General features: G+C 40.2%; 1 protein-coding gene across 12 annotated transcripts in view; it reads right to left on the bottom strand.

Annotated features, from left to right (window-relative positions):
* CEP192 (centrosomal protein 192) overlaps window positions 1-24218 on the bottom strand; it is a 104577-nt gene that overhangs the window by 66504 nt on the left and 13855 nt on the right. For 10 of the 12 annotated variants that reach the window (XR_003677247.2, XM_028480408.2, XM_028480409.2 and 7 more), the window contains 9 exons: window positions 23033-23082; window positions 20781-20901; window positions 19145-19293; window positions 14990-15350; window positions 14419-14562; window positions 8906-8970; window positions 8141-8350; window positions 5831-5957; window positions 5105-5223 (listed from right to left, as the gene is read on the bottom strand). Coding sequence is in view for 11 of the 12 variants with exons in the window: in XM_028480408.2 (XP_028336209.1) it covers window positions 5105-5223; window positions 5831-5957; window positions 8141-8350; window positions 8906-8970; window positions 14419-14562; window positions 14990-15350; window positions 19145-19293; window positions 20781-20901; window positions 23033-23082 (1346 nt within the window). In the remaining variant the exon portion in view is untranslated. Of the gene's footprint in view, window positions 1-5104; window positions 5224-5830; window positions 5958-8140; window positions 8351-8905; window positions 8971-14418; window positions 14563-14989; window positions 15351-19144; window positions 19294-20780; window positions 20902-23032; window positions 23083-24218 lie in introns of those variants that run through there. The other 2 variants (XM_055080327.1, XM_024120828.3) reach the window with 2 other exon arrangements.

Genomic DNA, 24218 nt, shown 5'->3' with positions numbered 1-24218 from the left:
AGAAAAAACTAAATGTAAATTCTATAATTAAAAAATACAATAAAAAATTAAGAATCCAATGGACAGGGGGCTTCCCTGGTGGCGCAGTGGTTAAGAATCTGCCTGCCAATGCAGGGGACACGGGTTCGAGCCCTGGTCTGGGAAGATCCCACATGCTGAGGAGCAACGAAGCCCATGCACCACAACTACTGAGCCTGCGCTCTAGAGCCCGTGAGCCACAACTACTGAAGCCCGCGTGCCTAGAGCCCGTGCTCCGTAACAAGAGAAGCCACCACAGTGAGAAGCCCATGCACTGCAACAAAGAGTAGCCCCTGCTTGCCGCAACTAGAGAAAGACTGCGCGCAGCAATGAAGACCCAACGCAGCCAAAAATAAATTAAAAAAAAAAAAAGAATCCAATGGACAGGTTTAACGACAAATTGGACACAACTGAAAAAGGAATCAGACTTGGCAGAGAAGTCTGAAAAAGATATCCAGAATGAAAGAGAAACAAAAAACAAAACAGAACACAAAACATAAAAGACACTGAGAAAGTCTAACATACTTGTTAACGAACATACACCAAATAAAATATGCTTCAGGGCTTCCCTGGTGGCACAGTGGTTGAGAATCCACCTGCTGATGCAGGGGACACGGGTTCGTGAGCCATGGCCACTGAGCGTGCGCGTCCGGAGCCTGTGCTCCGCAACGGGAGAGGCCACAACAGTGAGAGGACCGCGTACCACAAAAAAAAAAAAAAAAAAAAGCTTCAAAAATAAAGGTGAAATAAAGATATTTTCAGAATGACAAAAGCGGAGGATTCATTACCAGTAGCCTCTTACAAAACGAAATTGTAAGGGTATTCTTCAAGCAAAAGAAAACTAATCTTACAAGGAAGGTCAGAGATACATATTGGTTGTATGTAATAATAGTAATCACCATCAACATCATCATAATGTCTTACGGTGTTTAAATAGAGAATTAAAATATAAAACAATAGGTGCTTATAAGACTAGAGTGAAGTAAACTGAATGTTTTATGGTCCTTGTAATGTTAAGGAAGAGGTAAAGAAAACCAAAACAACCCTATTTTTATTAAACATTAGTAAATGAAGGAGACAGGTTATAATTTCTTGGGTAACCAAAATAATAGGAAAACATATAATTACCAAATTAATAGAGGAAGAAAATTGGAATAATATAAAATACTTCAGCAATCCAAAAGAATACAAAAAAGAAAAATAGCAAAGTCTAGGTCAAATAAAGAGAGAAGATTTAAATCCCCATATATTGGTAGCTCCAGTAAATATAAGTGGAAAGAAGGATTATGAGAAATTGAAAAATAAAATTCAATGCTATGTTTTAATAAGAGAAACAGCTAAAATATTCAATACAAGGCTATAGAAAGGTTAACAGTAAAATAACAGAAACAGATATAACATGCAAACACTAACTAAAGAAAGCTGGTATTAATTATGTTAATATCAGACGAGACTTAAGGTATAAAGCACCACTACAGACAAACACAGTCATGCACAATGATAAAAGGTTTGATTCACCAGGAGAGAACAATTCTAATACGCTTGTACCTTGAAAAATACAGCCTCAAAAATTTTAAAGCAAATACTGGAAGACTATAATAAACAACAGACAAATCCACAATCAGTACGAGATTTTAACACCTAAGTAACTGAAAGAACAAGCACAACAATTTAAAAATAGTTTAGGGCTTCCCTGGTGGCGCAGTGGTTGAGAGTCTGCCTGCCGATGCAGGGGACACGGGTTCGAGCCCTGGTCTGGGAAGATCCCACATGCCGCGGAGCAACTGGGCCCGTGAGCCACAACTGCTGAGCCTGCGCGTCTGGAGCCTGTGCTCCGCAACAAGACAGGCCACGACAGTGAGAGGCCCGCGCACCGCGATGAAGAGTGGCCCCCACGTGCCGCAACTGGAGAAAGCCCTCGCCCAGAAACGAAGACCCAACCAAGCCAAAAATAAATAAATAAATAATAATTTAAAAAAATAAAAAAAATAAAAATAGTTTAATCATCATGATTTAATAAATTTCACCTAAATGACATACAATTACATGACAGGCATTCCTCTCACGTGCAAAGAAAACATTTTCAAAAACTGAACAAACGCTGAGCCATATATCATGTCTCAACAAATTCAAAGGACTAAAACCAAAAATTCTGACTACAGTACAACTGCCTAGAATCAATATTTTAAAATGTGGAAAATCCCCAAATGTTTGGAAACTAAGCAATACACTTCCAAAAACTGATGGGCCAGAGAAATTAGAAAATACGATGAACAGAATAACGAAAATATGACATCAAAACATATGAGCTGAAAAAAGAAAGTAGGGGATGCCACGAAATCCCTGCTTTCAAGGATATTTAGGAGTTCCCTCGTGGTCTACTGGTTAGGATTTGGAGCTTTCACTGCTGTGGCCCGGGTTCAATCCCTGGTCAGGGAACATCCGGCAAACCATGTGGCGTGGCCAAAAAAAAAGGAAATTTATTCCATTAGATGCTTATGTAAGAAAAGCAAAAAGGCAGAAAAATTAAGCTAAGCATTCATTTCAAGAAATTAGAAAAACAACAAATTAAATCCATAGAGAGTAGAAGGAAGGAAATAAAGATTTAAAAACTATGAAACAGAAAAAATATTGAAAAAAACCTATGAAATAGAAAACAGAATAAAATTGATAAATTAATAAAGTTTGAGAAATACCTGGTTTAAGACTGACCAAGATACAGAGAGAGAGAGAGGCCAAACAGCCAATATCAGAAATAACAGGGACTTCCCTGGTGGCACAGTGGTTAAGAATCCATCTGCCAATGCAGGGGACACTGGTTAGAGTCCTGGTCTGGGAAGATCCCACATGCTGCAGAGCAACTAAGCCCATGTACCACAACTACTGAGCCTGCACTCTAGAGCCCACGCTCTAGAGCCCACGAGCCACAACCACTGAGCCCACGTGTCACAACTACTGAAGCCCACGTGCTTAGAGCCCGTGATCTGCAACAAGAGAAGCCACCACAAGGAGAAGCCCGCGCACCGCAACCAAGAGTAGTCCCTGCTCAACGCAAGCAGAGAAAGCCAGCATGCAGCAACGAAGACCCAACACAGCCAAAAATAATTAATTAAAAAAAAATTAGTATGTCTTACAAAAACCTTCCAGAAAATAAGAAAAATGAGACAAGAAAAACCTTGGTACCAAAACCAAACAAGGACATTATAAGAAAGAGCATCAACCCACTTGTGAACACATATGCAAAATTCTAAATAAATTATTATCAAACTGAATCCAACCATCCATAAAAATGATAATGTATCATGACCCAAGTGGAGAAGACCAGCTTTAATATTCAAAACCATGTAATGTAACTCACCACATCACCAAAAGAAGAGAAAACTCATGTTCACCTAGACAGATGCAAAACAGCACTGCACAAAATTCAACCTCCTTACAAATTAAAATAAAACTAGCAAACAAATATTAGAAGGGAATTTAAAAAATCTGATGATAAATAAAAACCTAGAGCATCCATCAAATTTAAAGACAAAATACTATTGAAAAGTTTTCCCTCTGAGTCTGGGAAACCCAACATAACCACTCCTATTCACTGTTCTAAGATGCAGTCAAGAAAGGCCAGACAAAGAAATGAAGGTATAAAAATTAGAAAGGAACAAAACTGTTGCTATTCTCAGATAATATAAGTGCATATACAGAAAAATCCAAAGAATCCATAAATAAAAATGAATTTAGCACACTTGCTGGATATAAGGTGAGTATATTAAAAAACATGTATTTCTGTTTAGCCACAACAAAGGGAAAATTAAGTTCAGAAAGATAATATTAAAATACCACTTCAAACAATTCAGAAAGAAATCTAACAAATGATGTGTTAAAATCCCTGCACAAAAAAGCCCCATAAAATACAGCGAGAAATTAGAACCTAAATGGAGGGACGAGTAATCTTCGTGGATTAGAAGATTCAATATTATAAAGATGTCAATTTCACCGTTCTATAGATTAAACACAATCCCAACTTAAAGCTCAGCAGGGTTGCTAGGTGGTTGTGAAAGGTGACAATCTGACTTTAAAATCTATATGGGAATGTAAAGGAACAAGAACAGCCAAGATACTTTTAAAGAAAAATAAGAGGGGAAGACTTATTCTACTAGATATCAAGACCTACTATAAAACTACACTATTTTAACAGTGTCCTATTGACATAAGACAGATCCCAAATATCCATCAACAGTAGGGTGAATATATCAACGACAGAATATTCATAATAGAATACTATACAGCAATGAAAATTAGCTATTATACTTATCACAGTTGCATCTTGCAAACGTAAGTGGAAAAAAACGAAGAAAAATATATGCTACCGGGACTTCCCTGGTGGAACGGTGATTAAGAGTCTGCCTGCCAATGCAGGGGACTCAGGTTCGATCCGTGGTCTGGGAAGATCCCACATGCCATGGAGCAACTAAGCCTGTGCGCCACAACTACTGAGCCTGTACTCTAGAGCCCACGAGCCACAACTACTGAAGCCCACATGCCTAGAACCTGTGCTCCACAACTAGAGAAGCCACTGCAATGCAATGAGAAGCCCACGCACCGCAACGAAGAGTAGCCCCTGCTCTCTGCAAATACAGAAAAGCCCGCACGCAGCAACAAAGACCCAATGCAGCCAAAAATAAACAAATAAAATAAATAAATTTATATCAAAAAATATATATATATATGCTACTACATGATTTCTTGTATATAAAGTTCACAAATGGGTGAAACTGATACAGTGTCATAGGTCAGATAGAAGCAACTAGTGTTCAGGAGGAACAAAAAAATGGCTCCTGGGCTGTGGGCAACGCTCTCTTTCCTGATCTGGGGTGTACATGGGTGTAGAAGCTGTGATAACTCACTGACTGTAAGTTTGTTTTATAAACTCTTTGTACATTTATTGTATGCTGATAATATTTAAAGGATACTTGTAATAAAATTGAGTAAGATAAATGTTATGCATTTTTTACATGTGACTTTATCTTGATCTTGTATGAGAATTATGACAGCGAGGTTTTAGCTTTCCTTCATGAAAGGCTTAAAATACCTCTGTTTTCCCTTTATTGGCAGTTAATGTCACATCATTTTCATCCACTTGTGAAATACTCTCCAGTTCTTCGGCCTGAAGTGTAACTGATCCTTCACTTAGCTGTGCCTTTAAATCTCCTGTAGAAAATATGTAATATTCAACTTATATCTATACACTATCTCACAGAAACAATCCGTGGGATAAGAACCACTAAATATCCCACCCCCCCACCCCCCACTGGAATATAGGCTCTTTAAGGACTAAAGCACATTTTATACAATTTCATGATACAATGCACGAGGCATTATACTAGCAAAAAGTAGCTGCTTGATAATTGTTATGTTAACCAAGAAAGTCTGATTTTAAATATTCATCACAGATATTTATCATATTTATACTATCACAGTCCAAATCTGAAAACTTCTCTTTAAAAGTCCACCTAAATAATAAATATAATAGCTATAATTCGTTAACTCAGTAGTTTAATAGCCAAAGTTAACCCAACCACTTGAACAGATTATATTTCATTTACTTTTGTTTTTACAAAAGGATTTAGGTGAATTTTGGCTGACTTGTTTCTACTTTAGATTGAAAAGGCAATGTGAAGTTATATAAAAATCAAATCTGTAACTAATACTCAAAAAATTCAAAGCGGTATATACATTACTTTCTTCCGCATAAAGAACATGATCACACAACCACTAACTTACAGGTTAAAAAAAAAAACTTCATTTAATCCATTACCTGAAAATAGACCATGGTTAAGATGAGCCATTTCTTTTTCCAAATTACTTCTTGATACATCTGATTTTCTTATTAGAGCAACAGGTTCTCTCTTCTCTGGTGATCTAATAAAATAACCAAATGATGGCTACAAAATAAACATGCCAATTATTTCCTTAATTTTTAACTGCTTTGAGAAATTCTAGACTATTTTATCCTAATAGTGGTAACCTAGCTAAAATGATTTCAACAAAATGATTCTGATTTTTCCATTTAAACGTAAGTTGGGACTTCCCTGGTGGTCCAGTGTTTAAGAATCCACCTTCCAATGCAGGGGACACGAGTTCGATCCCTGGTCAGGGAACTAAGATCTCACATACCACAGGGCAACTAAGACCCCGCACCACAACTACTGAGCCCACATGCTACAACTAGAGAGAAGCCCGTGCGCCGCAATCAAGACCCGACGCAGCCAAAAAAACCAAAAAAAACCCAACAAAAAAACCCATAAATTACTAGAAATGAACTTTACAAGTCCAGACAGGACCTTTTATTTCTTTACTGCTAGCTTTTAATCATCAGAATGAATATTGTCAAATAATTTGCCCTTACTAAGAAATCCAAACTAAAACAACCCAGAAATGACACTTTGTTCCTCCAGTAATTGTTACCGAGCACCTGCTATGTGTCAGGCACTGGTAATAATCATCAGTGACATGTCAGTGAGAAAAAGATATAAAACTTCCTGCCTTCCTGGAACTTACAGTATTTACAAGGGTATTTTATTTTACACAATAAATATGTCCTTGAAAATCTGTATTAAGATGAGATACATTCCTACTGCCCTAGATGAGCATTCAGAAGGTCACATTCAAGGACCTTGCTCAAGGGCAGGGAATTCCCACCTGGCTTCCTTCCAGAGCTCTCACGATAGACCTGAAAAGCAAATTCGCTAATGCACTCAATTTTCGATCAATCTTCACTCGAGGATTTCCTCCCTTGATCCAGCAACTTGAACCAAGTAACATTTCATAACTAATACAAAATGACAGATCCATCTTTCCACTGTGTGGTGTTTTGTCCAGCTGTTAGAAAGGAATTCAGTTACGCTTCAACTTCTCTTATAATGTCAAAACAAATCCATCCAGGCAGAAAAATCTGCCTAAGTATTTACTCTCATTTTTTAATTCACTGCATAGACAGGACCCACAGTTCAGTTTCAAATTTTCCTGTAAGTCAACTTCTAACACCCTAGCTGTTTAAAATTATACTCTTAGTGAAATCGTATTTTAAATACACACTCCCTCCGACAGCACTATGTCCCTACATGCAATTCACCAACAGGTCCTTCGACTCTACTTCCAGAGGAAATCCTGAACCCTAGAACTTTTCTGTTTCCGCACTGCCATCCTAGGCCCCGGCCTTCATGGCATCTCCTCCACGTGCTAAGCCTCTGCCTGCTTCTCCTCCTCTGAGGCTCATGAACCTCCTCCACCCAGCTCCTGTCACACCTGGATATGGGTCGGGCACCCTGCCTCCAAGCACATCTCCCCAGTTCCCTTGAGATGAACCCGAGCCCTGCAAAGGCCCCGCATGACCTGGCCCTTGTCTACTTCTGCCATCAGACCACCGACCCGAAGCCCACTCACACGAGCTGTGGGCCTGCTCTCTGCTCCTCCGATATGCCCTCCAGCTCCCGCCTCCAAGACTTTTCTGGGAACACGCTGCCTCCTCCCCACCATTCGGGCACCACCCCGGTGCCCCTCCTCAGACACCGCTCTGACCTCCACAGGCGACACAGCTTCTCCTCACTCCTTCATACAATCTACTGCTATCACTTGCATTTAAACTTTTTACATGTACATCTTAAAAAACCAAAACACTCCTATATTTCAAAACATGTTTTTAGACCAGATGTCTAAAAAATGATCTTTGAATTCTTCCCACAACCAATGATATAACATCAGCAACCAACGAAACAGCAACTAACAGGGATAGAGTACTTGATGCACTTGAGGCCGTGCTAAACGCTGTACGCGCACCATCACAGTATACCCCAAAAAACCCTATAAGACAGTATTCCATTCTAGAAATTGGAAAATCAAGGCACAGAGGAGTTAAATACATTGTTCCATGCCACAGAACTAGTAAAAAGACAGAGCTAGGACTGCAGTCAGGGTACAGCCATTATAAATCCGAAGCTTTTTACCACTATTCCACCACGGAATAGCTGTCTCTGCTTTAAAGATACTCTGATCTAGCTACACCATCATAACCTTCAAAACATAAGGGCAAATGAATTTAAACACTTCTAGCACACATGGTACTTACTCTTTTCACATTGTAACCACCACCAAGGCAACCGAGAGCTTCAGACCTTTGAGCAAAGAACTCTCCTAAAGACAGACGTAAATAAGTGGCATCGTCTTTGTCCAAATCTGATGTGCTAAGTGATCTCCTCAACAGACCATAATTGACTGAAGTTCCCCACGATGTATCCCCTAGGGCAACTGAAGTGCTCTGGGCATCTATATTTTCTTCCTAGGAAGAAAGTCATCATTTCATTTTATTTCTCCAGCAAGTCTTCTGTTTTTCTAATACATAAAAATACAAATTTCACTAAGGAAATTTAAATATTTAAAATTTTTTAAAATGTGGACAAATCCAAGCTTAAGCAGCTAATAAAGGTAATAAAGTCCAGAAAAAGAGAAATTTTTTAATAACTGAGTTATGATACGCATTGTTTTAACATATTGCTTAAGTCAAATACTGATTGTCATTAATACAAATCTTTAGAAAGGAGTACATCTTCAAATAAAAACGAATAGAACTACCTCATTTTAAAACATGGTAAAAAACTGTATCTTTGAAACCTATTAAGGCAATTTTAAGTGAACTAATAAACACTATTTCAGTATGCCAGCTTTTTTTCAATTAATAGAGTCTGAAGGAAAAGGCAGAAATTGTCTAAACATGAGAAAAATCAAGATATAATTCTATACTCATTATATATCTATTCAGAAAGAAATGAACCTTTTGCCCACTTTAAATACAAGAAAAATTCTACACTTTGGTTAATGTCAATAAAATACAAACCTGCATAAACTGATGCTCTTTATTAAATTCTTCTTCATCTTGTGCAATCAAATCCAATGCATCAGCTTAAAAAAGAATAAGTTTTATAATTATATTGCACTGATGCCTGATTAAATACTAGCATATAAATACAACGTAGCTAGTTAGGAAGATGAAATATTAAAGAAATAAAACTGAAAGAAGTATGTGAAAGCTTCCGTCACAGAACTGATGCATCTGTATTAAGCACATTAAGAGCATGTGGTTCTGAAACTTTTGGTGATAAACACCCTACTGTGATTGATTTCATCAGGTACTAACTTGCCCTAACTTACTAACGGGGCTTTATAATGTAAGCTTTTTATAAAAGATTCACATTAACTTCAGCCTTGCAGTTTGGCACACATGAGTTAAAGTACCTGCCCATGAATACCCATGGAATTTCATCTGGAACATCAGACAGACAAGCCACTCTGTAAATTTGTCATGAAGATGTCTGCTGGGGTGCCAACTACCTGTTTGTCCCAACACCCAGGACTGTCCTAGTTTTTGAAAGGAAAAATCCCACATCCCAGCAAACCCCACAGCCTGGGCAAACAGGGACAAGTGTTCATCCAGTGTCTGCCCTCAAAGTTCCAAATGAGCAACTCAGTTCACCTTAGGGAAACCAATGGGCACGCAGCCCTGCATCTCTAGGCCAAGGCCACAAGGCTGGGGTAAGTGAGCAGAGGGCCAGGTGTAACACAATGGGGACAGAGGACAGAGGCAGGCTGAACAGCAAATGATCCTGTTCAAGGCATTAGAATTTAAAAGGATTTTAAACATGTTGGCTGAATCAGAAAAGTCTGCAGGCTAGACTCTGGACTGCCCATCTGCTGCCCATTCTGCCTCTGCCTGGTGCTTCCAGACAGGGGCTGGAAGGGAACAGCAACCCAGAAGGGACAGTCCACTCGTGGCCCAAACAAGAGAGATGTCTCTACTCTCATCAGTCCATCAGGGGCTAACCCAATCCAAACTACCCTTCTGGAAGCCCTGAGGGCCCAACACTAACATCTTGAGAGACAAAATGAGAACAGACACAGGAGGCTGTTTCCAGCCGGGAGAGCAGAGCACCAGAAGTAGCTCAGGATTCTGACTTGCCAGGGTAGTGCTGGTTCCTTACTTTGCAATCCCACCACCTCCCACATAAATAGGTTCTGAGCCTACAAGTCTATGAACGAGCATCGGGAGGGCCAGGAAGCTCCGGAAGTCACATGCAAAACAGTTATCTCCCACAGGAAAAATTTTTCTATGAAGATCCTCTGTGGGGTCCATGACTCAAAGTAAGTTAAAAACCACTGCTCTAAAGTGTGAAAAGTATCAACCAACCAAATCTAAAAGCCAGGAGAGGGTAAATAGGAAATCAGATAGTAAGAAGGTAACCCAGAAAAACTTAATTTACTTCGATGAGTTAAAATATTGTATTTTTAAAATCATAAGTAAACAGCTCCAAATGCTATTTTATTATACTCCTGAGTACTTTTTCTCTGGACTTTAAGACTCTTCAATTAAAGAAAAGTCTACAGTGACACTGTTATTACCATGTATGCTCATCAGAAATCACTCACAGATTATGAAAAAGCAGAACTTCATTTCTTACAAAAATCTCTGCCCAATTTTTTACCAAATCTGCAACCACAGTCCTCTCCAGTGCCACCTGAACGCTTTTGTTGTTAAATTCTGAAGCAGCAATACCACTCCCCATCCCCCGCTCCATGTTTAAATCCTAGACCACAAGCAGAAGTAGCAGCTCACATGCGCTGAGCTGTCAGAGAGGGGGAGGCAGAAATGGGGAAGTGGGAATGGGGAAGTTTGAAGTTTTCATTTAAAACTACTTTGAGGACTCCCCTGGAGGTCCAGTGGTTAGGACTCCGTGCTTCCACTGCAGGGGGCATGGGTTCGATCCCTGGTCAGGGAATTAAGAACCCACAAGCTGCACAGCACAGCCAAAAAAATTAAAATTATTCATTTATAAATAAATAAAACTGCCTTGTTATTATAAAATTATGCCCTTGGTCCAAGCTTCCTCTTCTGAGTATCTCCTCTTACATTTTCAACATTTCTTTCCCCTTCGTATAAAGTCTCCCATTCCATTCACGCTCCCCCAGCCCAATTCCCCTTGACTAGTTCATCCTTTCTTTCCTTCCATCGAACTTTTCCATAGTTTTCAATAATCATTTTCTCCATTTCCTCACCACCAGTGCTAGTCATCCTTTCCTACCCAGCTTCTGTTCATTCCCTAACCACACAGATGGTTTCATGAAATTCCTCCACTATCTATTTTATCATATTGCTCCTTTAATAGTAACGTGCCCACATAGTTCTAAATGCAGAAGGTATAGGTACATTCTGCTTCAATAAAGAGTTCTTAGAAGTTAACCAAAAGACGTAACAGAATACAACACTGCAAGTCTCCCTCATCACTGGCCCCACTTCCCACACCTCCAGAAGCAACCAACATATGCAGCACCCCGTGAAACCCCTCACTAGTTGAACCTACTGACCTTTGAGTTCTACAAGTAGCTAGGGAGCCCTGTAATTAGTTTCTTTTTTTTTTAATCTTTCCACTGTATGTACTTACAAATATGTATGTCTTTCCTTCTTCCACCTCTTTATGCAAATGCTGGAATAAGATTTTAAATAATTTATTTTGGTGATCTTTCCCTTACCAGTAACTAAAGAGCTCCGTTTCCTTTTATTACGGCCACAGGGTATCCCCTCGTATGGACGTACCTTATCTAATCAGTCCTTGTTTTGTACATCCACGTTGCTTCCAACCTTCTGTGATGATGAACAATGTGCACACACATCCTATACATCTGTGCAGGTGTAGCTGAAGAATAGTTCCCACAGGAACTGACTTTTCATTTCCTTTTCTATAAGCTGTTTACACCCTTTGCCCAGTTCTACACTGAGTAGTTGGTCTTTTTCTTATTGTTTATTAGCACAATTTACATACTTGGGAAATGGGCCCTCACTCTGTAATATGAATTGCAAATTTTTTTCTCAGCTTCATCACTAACTTTTAAAAACTTTTTACCAAAGTATAATATACATTAAAAAGTGTATGTTGGGGCTTCCCTGGTGGCACAGTGGTTGAGAATCTGCCTGCTAATGCAGAGGATATGGGTTCGAGCCCTAGTCTGGGAGGATCCCACATGCCACGGAGCAACTGGGCCCGTGAGCCACAATTACTGAGCCTGCGCGTCTGGAGCCTGTGCTCCGCGACAAGAGAGGCTGCGACAGTGAGAGGCCTGCGCACCGCAATGAAGAGTGGCCCCCGCTTGCCACAACTAGAGAAAGCCCTCGCACGGCAACGAAGACTCAAAACAGCCATAAATAAATAAATAAATAAAAAGAATGGAATTTTTAAAAAAAAGGGTAAGTGTGCAACTCAATGAATTCTCACAATCTGAACACATCTGTGTCACCAGATCAACACCCCAGATCAAGAAAGAAAACATGCCAGCACCCAAAAGGCCCCCTGAGCTTGCCTCCTGTCACGGCATGCCAACCCGAGGGTAGCCACTATCCTTGCCTCTTACTCCACAGAGCTGGCTACATATACGGCATGTATTGTTAGTCAGCCTTACCTCATTCAACATTATTTGTGAAATTCATCACGTTGCCGCAAGTAGCTACACATCCTTCATTCCCATTGCTACACAGCATTCCAAAGTAGAAATAAACACAATCCATTCCAAGGTCAATGGGAATTTGGGAGTTTCTAGTTTGGGACTAATACACACAGTGCTGCTACAAACATTTTAGTGTATGTCTTTTGGTGAATATATACACCCTGAACACTGGGTATATACTTGGGTGTAGAATTATTGGGTCATAAACTATGAAGTTCGTAAAGTTCACCTTCATAAGATACTGCCAAACAAGTTCCAAATAGTTTTATCAATTCACACTCTCACCAGCAACACATGAAAATTCCACAACTGATGACTTTGCAAGTGACAGGGTCCCTAATCAGTGTCCAGCCTGTGCCTACTGTCCTTTGTAAATCAAGATATCACTGATAACTATAACTTAACCTCCAATTTCTGACTCATATCTCCAACTACTGAATATCCCCACCTCAAACCAAAATCATCCAAAATTCTACAATTTCTGATTTTTCCCATCTCAGTTAATGTTATTGCCATTTTCTCAAAATAACTTAGACCCCAAACCCCCATCTTTTCTTACCTCTCTACTATCCGCTGAAATCCAGTTACCAAATCCTAGTGATTTTATTTCCATGCCCCTCATGAGCTATTTTCTTTTCATTCTCACTGTGACACCTCAATTTCTACAACACCCTAAGGAACCTACCATTTAACTGACTATCGAGGCCAGAGGGAGACTCACAAAGCAAGCTGGACAAGCATCTTCAGAGGCTCCCAAGTGCCCACCAGGCATGGCTCAGCTCAGCACGAAGTCCAACCCCACCCGATCCCTGGCCCAGTCTTACCACTCTGGCTTCATCTCGCCATGTCGCGTTGCTCTCCCCTTCCCATGTCTTGCTGTAAATGCCAGCCACGCTGGGTTATTTACCATCCTCAAGACACGCCCATGCTTCCTCATCTCATCCTCTTTCTTTGGGCTTTCTATCCACTTGGAATTTCTCATGCCCAAAATATTTACCTGTTGAAACTCTACCTCAAAAGCCACCTCCTATATGAAATCCTCTGCTACCCACTCACACAAAAGTTATTCCTCCTCTCAACTCCAAACGATACTGTTGTTCTGTATTCTCATCATATCCCTCTTAGCTGACAGACAGTTTCCTAAGGGCTGGAAACATGCCTTATCTATTGATCTCTGTACTTCCACATCAATGGACATTAGGAGCAGCTTGGTACAAGCAGCTGTTAGAGTAACTTCTTCTTCTGGCACCTTCTGAGCCTATTAACAATACGACTGGGGCTTGACAGGCTCCTCATTGTCTTTCTTCATTCCAGGTTTAGAGCGCTCAGGCCCTAGAGGCCTCAGCACCACAGCAAATGTCCACAGGCCAAGGCTCACAATGCCGTGCGTTCTGCAGCATTTTCCTTTCACGGTCAGAGATTCTGCTAATTAACAAATCTAACTGAGGTTCCTAATGCTCTCATCCTCTAAGATTTCATTTATCTTTCTCGACACTTTTCTCCCATTTCTTCATTACTGAGCTTTTACTCTAAAATGGATTGGCTTTTGTAACTGCTCATTTATCAGAATAGTTCTTTTGTTCAAGACAATTTATAAAGTGAGAAAGTAAAGCCTAAGGTGCTACTAACTACAACACACATGCTCTAAAGTGACTCGCTGTCCTTACTTAGGGAAAGGCTCGGCTCAGTCCACAGTGATTAGCAATGACTGACTCAAGCCTCTGTTCCTAGAGAAACAAGTGAAGTGCTAAGTACATATCCAGAAGGGATTTGATGTGGCCGACCAAGATGTACAGGGTAATCTCAGAACGTCAGAAAATGAAAATGGTTCAGAGCAGGGGCTATCAATACACTTACAGCCAGATCTGAAGTCTTCATTCATCTCATCACTTAGAGACACATTTACATCTTGTTCTTTATCAAAAGCTGTGTAATAGGCAAGATCAGTGACCCATCTGCCCTCCTCGTTCTGATAGACCACACTCTGTGATAGATCCGTTTCTAGAAAATAAAATTCCAGAGACATCCAATGACACATGCAACAAATAAAATGATACAATATTCTTAAATAATTTTATTTAGTTGACTTATCTTAGTTATCAACAGTACTGAAATCTGCCCAAAACTAGTTAAAGGAAAATCCATTTCCCCAAAAGAAAAGTATCTCTCTGATGGTGAAAAATCCAGCCTTAATCACAGTAGAAGTCCATCATGGAGGAGAGGGAGGAAGGAAAAGATGACTAATACTTAGAAAGGCACATTTCCACCAGATCTGTGAATAGACACCATTTTTTAATCCACAGAACACTTAAATATTTTAATATGAAAGATTAGGGAAGTTTCACTTGGAAATATATCCTATTCAAAATGTGTATAAGCATTTTACATATTTCTTACTTTTATTTAAAAAAAAAAAAGGCCCACTTACGGTCCTTGCTCTTTCCAACGGACTCATAACATTCACACGTTTGCCTTTCACTAGTGGGTGACCACAGAGCATCAGCGGAATTAAATGCATTGTCACTAACAGACTTCAAAGATGCTACATCCACATTTTCTTGAATGGACACTTGAGGCATCTCAGTGTCTAAAACTCTATCCACAGGCAAAACTGTTTCTGAGTCTGACGCCAAATGCTTATTTTGATGAGGAGATCCTGCATCCAGCTTTAAAGGGTCTATCAAGCCAAAATCACCTTTACTGGCATTTGTGTCATGAAAGTAAACAGGGTTAAGTTTCGCATTAGCAGCCCTGAGAGTCTTCACCAGAACTTCTTCTCTTCCGCTTTCCTTTAAAAATTAAATAACAGACCAGAAATAAGTTTTGTTTTTCATACTCCTTCCAAAAAAACCAAAAAAGTTATACAGTTGACATAAAATATTTATTCTAGAAAGGAACAGACTACACAATATTCTTCCAGACTATATGTGAACCAATCGTAAGGAACTTACCAAAACCAAAATTCAAAATGTGGTCACGGCAAACACACACCAACAGATTCAGATACCAAAAGTGGGGCCAATATGCTCACTACGGCACAGGATGTTAGAAATGTCAGTTTAACTTCTGTAATTATCACTGAAAGTCTCTAAAAGGACGGGAGGCCCATAAGTGTGACCAGACTCATAAAATTAATATTATTAACAAACCCTAAAAACACAAATATTAATAACTTTAAGTTATTTTATTTATTCATTCATTCATTTTTGGCTGCGCAGGCTCTTCATTGCGGCGATAGGTTTCTCTAGTTGCGGCACGCGGGCTTAGCTGTGGTATGTGGGATCTTAGTTCCCTGACCAGGGATCGTACCCAGGGCCCCTGCATTGGGAGCATGAAGTCGTAACCACTGGACCACCAGGTAAGTCCCTTAATAACTTTTAATAGGAGTAAAACAGCAAATACTACAAATGACCCTGAGGAGTTCAAGAAGTGCCTCAAACACAGCAGATTAAGCCAGTGCCTCAAAACCACGCTCTCCAACATACTTTCCCAAAGGGCACTGCTCACTCTTTCCTAAAATAACAACTGCTGAAAGGGACTCGCATGCCCACAACCCTCTTCTCAGACACTCAGCCACCACTATCTCAAGTGCCAGTGAAGCCTTAAAACAGCAGTCTTTTCTGCTATAAGATGTATAACAACAAAAACAGCCTCACAGGAAAGGCTCTTCAAAGTTAGGATACTAAAAGGAGGTAGTTCTATATAAAAGACAAGACACAGACTTTGAAATAAGATCATACATTTAAATTCTAGTGCCACCATTGATTAACTGGGTGATTTTGCAACAATGTTATACAAAAAATGAACAATCTCTACCTTATCTCAGAATAAACTCCAGATGACTTAAAAGATTTAGATGTAAAAGTACTAGGAGGAAATACAGATGGATAGTTTTATATTCTTCAGTGAATAATATCTTGGTAGTATAAAACTTCTGTGGGTTAAATTGAATCTCCCCAAAAAGATGTGTCCAAGTCTTACCCCCAGGTGATACCTGCAAATTGTGACCTTATTCAGAAACAGGGTCTTTGCAGATGCAATTAAGTTAAAGATCTTGAGATAATCCTGGATTTGGGGCAGGCCTTAAACCCCAAGAGGAAGACCACAGAGAGAGACGCTGTGACGCTGCCCTGAACTAAGGAACACCAGAGCCCCAGAGGCTGCAAGAGGCAGGAAGGAGCCTCTGGTGGGAGCTTAGCCCTTTCAACACCTTGTTTTCAGACTCTGGCCTCAAGAACTGCGAGAAAATAAATTTCTGTTGTTTTAAGCTAGCAAAATTCTGGTAATTTGTTCTGGCAGGCCTAGGAAACTAACAAAAACACTAAAGCCTGAAATACATGAGGACCAGCAAAGGGAGACCCTGTGAAGACGCAGGGAGAAGCTGCCGTCTCCAGGCTGAGGAGAGAAGCCTCAGGAGGAACCAGCCCTGCCCACACCTAGATCCGGACTCCCAGCCTCCAGAACTGTGAGGAGATACATGTCTGCTGTCCGAGCCAAAAAACAAAATAAAAAAATAAAGTGCATAAAGATCGAAATATCTCCTTAACACAGAAAGCTTATAAAAACAAGAGTTAAAATATGAATATCCCAATAGAAAAAAAGACAAAGGAGACAAAGAACTGACATTTAAATTAGACAACTATTCTTCACATAGGATACTAACAAAGACTAAAAAGAACCAGAAAGTAGGAAACCAGCTCTCTCCTCTGCAAAGCGCCTGAAAACACTGAATAAAGAATGCAGTCAGACAATCCATGTGCTCTGTGGGCCAACGGGGCGAAGCTACCACCTATGGGACTGTGACTGACCATGGCCATGCAACAACCCTCCCAGGTGGAGGCAGAGGAAACCTGGAGTGAAGCCACTGGTCGGCGACCAATTCCAGGTAAGGGTTTCCTACAGAGCAGAGCAGCCCCCTCGCTGCTATTGAAAGTCACAAGGGTTTGTCCAAAAAAAGGAGGGGGGGGGTCAGGGGAATACAGCTGCTCTGATAGTTTTGAAACCTAAACACAAAATAGGTCTCTGTTGGGACTTCCCTGGTGGTCCAGCAGCTAAGACTCCGTGCTCCCGAAGCAGGGGGCCCAGGTTCGATCCCTGGTCAGAGAGCGACATCCCACATGCTGCAACTAAGAGTTCGCATGCTGCAACTAAAGATCCCAAGTGCCACAACTAGAGATCCCACACGCTGCAAGGAAGATCCCGCACGTAGCAACAACAAAGACCCGGCACAGCCAAATAAATAAATTTAAAAAAATAGAAATAGGTCTCTGTCTACACTTGGACAGTGTAACTCAGCAAAACTTGAGAGTTAGGAAATGTGAGAAGGGAAAAAATAAAAGCAATCCAAAGGTCTCTTAGGAGGTGGGGTTTCAGGAGGAGGCAATGAAAGCACCTGAAATCCCACAGACTACTTCCTGATAACAAAGGGGGACAAGGAGGCATCTGGCCAACACCATATTCATCAAGATGGTCAAACAGCATCACCAACAGGAGACAAGTGGGCTGACAGGCCTCCCAATGGGACACAGAGTATACAGCAATGCTTATGTTTACAGTCAATCTGTTCAAGGGGAAAATGTTCAATCTAATCAGCAGGAGGAAAGCAGTCAGCTATATCTACCATATGGGTCATTTTACAAAACAACAGGCCTAGATTTTACAAAAAGTTTAATGACATGAAAGAACTCCAAGTCATGGCAACCAAATACAAGGGTAATCCCTGATTAAAGCTTGGATCAAAAATAACAAAAGTAAAGGACATTTGGAGACAAGTGGATAAATTTGAATATGGACTGTATATTAATTTAAATCACAATATCAAAGTTAGATAAGAGAATTGTGATTACGTAGGAAAAAGTCCTTATTCACAGGAGGTAAATGCTGATGTATTAGGGTGAAATGTCATAATATCTGCAACTTACTTTTTTTAAAAAAATATATTTATTTTATTTATTTAGTTTTGGTTGTGTTGGGTCCTTGTTGCTGTGCGTGGGCTTTCCCCAGCTGCAGCAAGCAGGGGCCACTTCCCACCGGGGCGCGCAGGCTTCTCACTGCGGTGCCCTCTCCCGTTGTGGAGCACGCGCTCCAGGCGCGTGGGCTTCAGCTGTTGTGGCACGCGGGCTCTAGGGCGCACGCTCAGCAGCTGTGGCACACGGGCCCAGTTGCTCCACGGCATGTGGGATCTTCCTGGACCAGGGCTCGAACCCATGTCCCCTGCATTGGCAGGAGGACTCCCAACCACTGTGCCACCAGGGAAGCCCTGCAACTTACTTTAAAATGACTCAGTAAAAAAGTATTTATGGAGGGACAAAGAAAACACAAAGATGGCAAAAAAATGTTCACAACTGGCTGATCTGGACAAGGGTATACAGATGTTCAGTGCACCATTCTTTTAATTTTTCTATAGGTGAGGGAAAGGTAAGCAGCAGCAGGAAAGGATAGGAAAGGTATTTCTCATCAGTTTGTATCTGGGGAAAACAGAGTCCAAAGAAAACCAAAAGCTTAAGTCTTATTAATATCCACGGAGTCCAGTAATGATTTTCTAATGTCAAATTTCTGAAAAACCATAAAGTTTGGAATATACCTGACTAGGATCACTTGCAGGTAACTTAAAATAATTTTCTGGAGATTCCTGTCCTTCAAGGCCTTCATACATCATTCCTGGAATTGCCAGTTGCTCAAAATAAGCCTCCAAATGATCATCATAAAACTCTTCATCATCGATATCATCATCTAATTGGTAAAATGGAGGAGAAAATAGGACAGGCTTTAAAGTAGTGACTGAAGTGTAAATTATAATCAAAAAGGTTGATAAAACATATGGGTCAATAGTCTATGTGATTTTGTCTTAACATTTGACATGAAAAAAACCATTGTAATTTCAGTCTATAAGTCATCATGAGCATCCTAATATAAACTAATATTTAACCTTCTTTGAGAAGACAGCACAGAAGCCAGTCCTGGCATACATCAAAAGTTAGAACATAGTAAGTGTGGCAATGGAAAAGGGCAGATTATTCAGAAAGTACTGTGGCAAGTGAGTAACTGTCAAAAAAGAAAAGATAAGCCTGCCATAGAAGTAAAAAACCAAATTCCAGGTGAATTAATGATTAATTGTAAAATGAAACCTCAAACAGTATCTGATCTTGAAAATGAAGAAACAAAAAAAAGGTGTAACAAAGCTGAATACTCACAGATATGATAAAAATTTTTTCCACCTTCACTAAAACCAAAAAGTTGCAAATAGACAAATAAAACAATAATGGTAGTGCTTTTCATTGTTCTAACACCCAGCCGGGCAAGGGAGAATAAAACTAGAACACTCAATCACTTATAACCGTATTGTAAGCCTTTTCAAGAGGATAATTTTCCAATCACCTCTGAGAATCTAGCCTACTAAAACAAGGATCTGTATAAATTCAGGTCAACAATTCCTCATCAACAATTCCATAATCTAAAAATACCTAAAAACTAGCAGCAAAACCTGCCCTGATTTTATAGCTTCTATCTATCCCACTTGGCTCACCAGCCTGGCCTTCAAAGCCATGGGTAATTTGGTCTCTGCCTATTTTCTGGGTTTATTCCCCAATTCATAGTCTTACAGGTGCTATAAACCTGCCACACAAAAGCACTGGCTATTCTCCAAACATGGTCTATATGCCCCCACCTTAGTGCCTTTGCTGAAGCTGTTCCTGCTTTTTGAATGTACTTCTCTTCTAGTATCTACATTAGGGCCTATCACAGGCCTCCTTTTCAAGGAGGAAGAATCGCATCCTCTTTCAATAAAGCCTCACAGATACCTTCCTCAGTCAGAATTAACTTGTCACCCTCCTATGACTCCCACACAACTTGTACCGTTGAGATACACTTCACACAATCGGAGGTCAACTATGCATCTCTCTTGCCATGTGCAGTCCTTTCAGAGAGCAAGGGCTAAATATTTCATTGTCCCCTAGTTTCTTAACACAGTGCTTTATGCTTTATACCTTAATGATACTCAACTGAGGGATAAGCATAATCCTATCCGGATTGCTATAGAGAAATAAGTTTAAAATCCCATCACTTAACACAAGTGGCCACTTGAGTGCTCGTAAGTAAGAGGTAAAGGAGAAGGCAGAGAAACAAAAAGGTGCATAAAAACTACGGCAACAAAGCAGCAGAGATACATGGAGTGGCAAGGTCAGGACAAGGAAAACACCAGTTGAGTTTTGTGATGCTACCAGAAGAATCTTCCAAGCTGGCAAGTGACATCAGTTTCTCATTTTCTAGGAAACTAGTATGGCTTAAGTCATTGTTTGGATTCCTCTCTTCAAAATGTTTTCCAGCATCAGGAACAACAACCTATAAGAAATAAAACTGCAATGAGAGCAGCACACTCACTACTGTGAAGACCATAGCACAGGCTGCAGAAAGGCCCATCAATGTGCTCAAGGTCTGTGGTTCACAGTTCAGGCAATGAAGGGTTAGCTGTTTTACACGTATTAATAACTTTCTTCCTGCCCCCATGCCACCCCTCTCCCCTGACCCACCCAATGAGACATCCTTAAAGTTCAAGGTTTCACACTGTGCACACACTCAAAGGACCTGGTAATACAGTTCGTGTACTAACACACGAACTGGGGCAGCTCGAGGCCTGGACAGGAGGTGCAGGTAACAGCAAAGCTGGACTCTGCAGCCCACCCTGGACAGTGGACGTCCCTGCTCCAACTAGGGGCCACAAGGCACATGGCAGTTTGCTAGGACACTTCAAGGCCCAGAATAAAATGTGAAGTTCCTCAAGTGTCAATCTTATTTCACCATCATATTAAATATATATCAAATAATACCATCTCAAGAATTAGACTGCAAAATGCACGCTAACATTTTGGGAAAAAACACGGGCTCTCAATCCATTTACACACTTGTAGAGCACAGTGCTGAGTTATGCACTCAGGTTGGACAATGAGACCTTCGCTGCCATGGCTGCCAGGACAGCTCACACTAAACCCAAGGCCAATGCAGTGGTGGCCCCACTGGTCTAGGTTTTCTAGTGTATTTATTTTCCCCCTGCTCTTACTTCTTCACGTTTTGTATCAAGTATCTCATGTGTCTATACTTGTCTTCCTGCTTTCTAGTTTTATGGTCCTTCTCTTTGTTATCAATGATTTCTAATACTTTTAGGAAGTTAATTCTTCAACCATCCTAAGGAAATAAAATTACCTATCACAGGAAAAGTTATCATCTCCCTCTAAGAAACCATTTTTCTCTGTGTTCAAGAAATCAAGCCTTCTGACTGAATTTCAATTTGACTACACCTGAAGTTCCTCTAAAAAGCATCACTCACATATGTAAGTTACTAGTGGTTACATAGAGGGAGCAAGCGTACAGAGCAGGGGTCAACAAACGTTCTCTGCAAAGGGCCAGACAGTAAACATTTCAGGGTCTGCTAGCCATGCAGTCTCTGTCACAACTTCTCAACTCAGCTGTTGTGGCACAAAAGCAGCCATAAACAATACAGAAACAAATGGACACGGCTACTTTCCAATAAAACTTTACAAAAACAGGCAGCCGGTTGGATGCGGGCAATGAGCTAGAGTGTGCCAACCTCTGGCACACGGAAACAACTCTTACTTTAGACCTCTTTTAATCATTTTACAAAACTAATGTTAAAAATTCTTACGAAAGTAAAATAAAATAAAAATTACATTTCCTTTTTGTAAGTTTTAAAAGTATCAATACTTGGTTCATACTTTATAAACAACTCTCATAAATATGAGACAGTTTATGTTGAACACAAACTCAGTGCTCAGTGCCTGTCCTCTGAGGAGCCCGTCTCTTTTCACTTCATGTGGTCCGGGGGGTGGGGTGGGGGTGGTTTCAGTCACATCCCTCTATCTGTGCACATATATGCACTGATGCACATGCACACACACGCACGCACGTGCACAAACACACACGGAAGTGGATGTAGGGTCCAGCCTCATAAATCAGAGTTTTATCTCAACCCATCCCTTGGCACAGTGATTTACAGAGGGGAGGACAGACCCAAGTGAGCTCATTAGATTGTGCTTTTTTAAAAAAATTTTCCCTAAAAGAAAGATCATGTTCTTGTTTTTTGATCATGAACACTTGGGTTGCCTACAAATGAATTCAGCTTCCCTATCATTCAACAGATTATCAAGTGCCAGCTATGTGCTGGACACTCAGGATGCGATACACGAAACAAAGAGAAACCCTCACCCCACGTAACCAACATTCCAGAGGAGCCGGCGTGGAGTGAAGCAGAGCAGAGGTACAGAAAGCCCTGGAGACACAAGAAGCCCCAGACCAGCCCTACTGTCAGCTTCCCGGTTACTCATAGCAATAAGGTGGATTTCTGCTATTTACAAGTAGAAGACTTCTAGCTAATATTAATACTACTTAGCATTCATATTTGTGAAATAGGTACTTTCACTCTCCTAATACTAGAAGTTGATAACATATAAAAGATTACCTTGTTCTCCTTATTCATCCAGGATCGTGAACAAAAATCAATAGGCGAGTCTGTTAAAGTAAACAAAAACAAAAACTAAGACCAATTATTAATATTTTATCAACTAAATACCCAATAACACTCAAAAATAGCAAATTAATGAACTATACATTTTTTCCCTTTAAATAGAATAGAGCACTTTTAAATGATGGTATAGGAGCCCATTAGTGGTCAGTTAAATTAAAAACCTGTTAGGGTGGGGAAGCTTAAAAAATTATACATATGCCAAAAACACCTGAATAGCAATCTACCAAGGCTTTAAAGCTAACTTCTGCTTTACAGAGGATGTGGGGAAGACAGAAGAAAAATGACACCACGAGTGATCAAACAGACAATGCCAAACAGCGGGACAGCTCCAGAATGACAGACCTAAGAGATACCACAACAGATGGAGCAAAATACAATGGAACCTTCCTTGGACCCCAATCCAAGCAAACCAACCAAGATAATTAGTAAACTGAATATGGACCAGAGTACTATATGATAATAACAGAATTATGTTGATTAACAGTATTAACATCACTATGGTTATGTAGGAAAATGCCTGTATTTTTAGAGATGCAAGTTAAAATATGTAGGAATAAAATGATGTCTGGAATTTTTTTATATCAGGAAAAAAGGTAATAGAAAAACAGAAAAGATTAAGCAAGTGTGACAAAATCTTATACTAACTGAAACTGTGAGAGAGGTATATGGGGAGGTTTATTTTTAACTGATATAAAACTTATATACCATAAAATCACCCTTTTGAAGTATACAATTCAGTGGTTTTTAGTATATTTACAAAGTTGTTCAAACATTATCACTAATTCCACAATATTTTCATCATACCAGAAAGAAATCCTGTACCCATAAGCAGTTACTCCCCATTCTCCCTGCCCCCCAGGCCCTAGCACCACTAATCTACTTTGTCTCAGTGGACTTGCCTGTTCTGTACCTACAGATTCACCTTCGGATAAATGGAGTCGCAGCATGTGGCCTTCTGAGTCTGTCTTCTTTCACTCAGCATGCTTTCAAGGGTCATCCTATTACAACACGTATCAGTACTTCACTCCTTTTTATGGATGAACAACATTCCACTGTATGGACATATTCCATTTTATTTATCCATACATCAGCTGATGGCGATCTGAGTTGTCTCCACTTT

Source organism: Physeter macrocephalus, chromosome 19, assembly GCF_002837175.3.
Source record: "Physeter macrocephalus isolate SW-GA chromosome 19, ASM283717v5, whole genome shotgun sequence".
NCBI classification, from domain to species: Eukaryota; Metazoa; Chordata; class Mammalia; order Artiodactyla; family Physeteridae; genus Physeter; species Physeter macrocephalus.
This window is presented reverse-complemented; position numbering and strand designations above follow the sequence as displayed.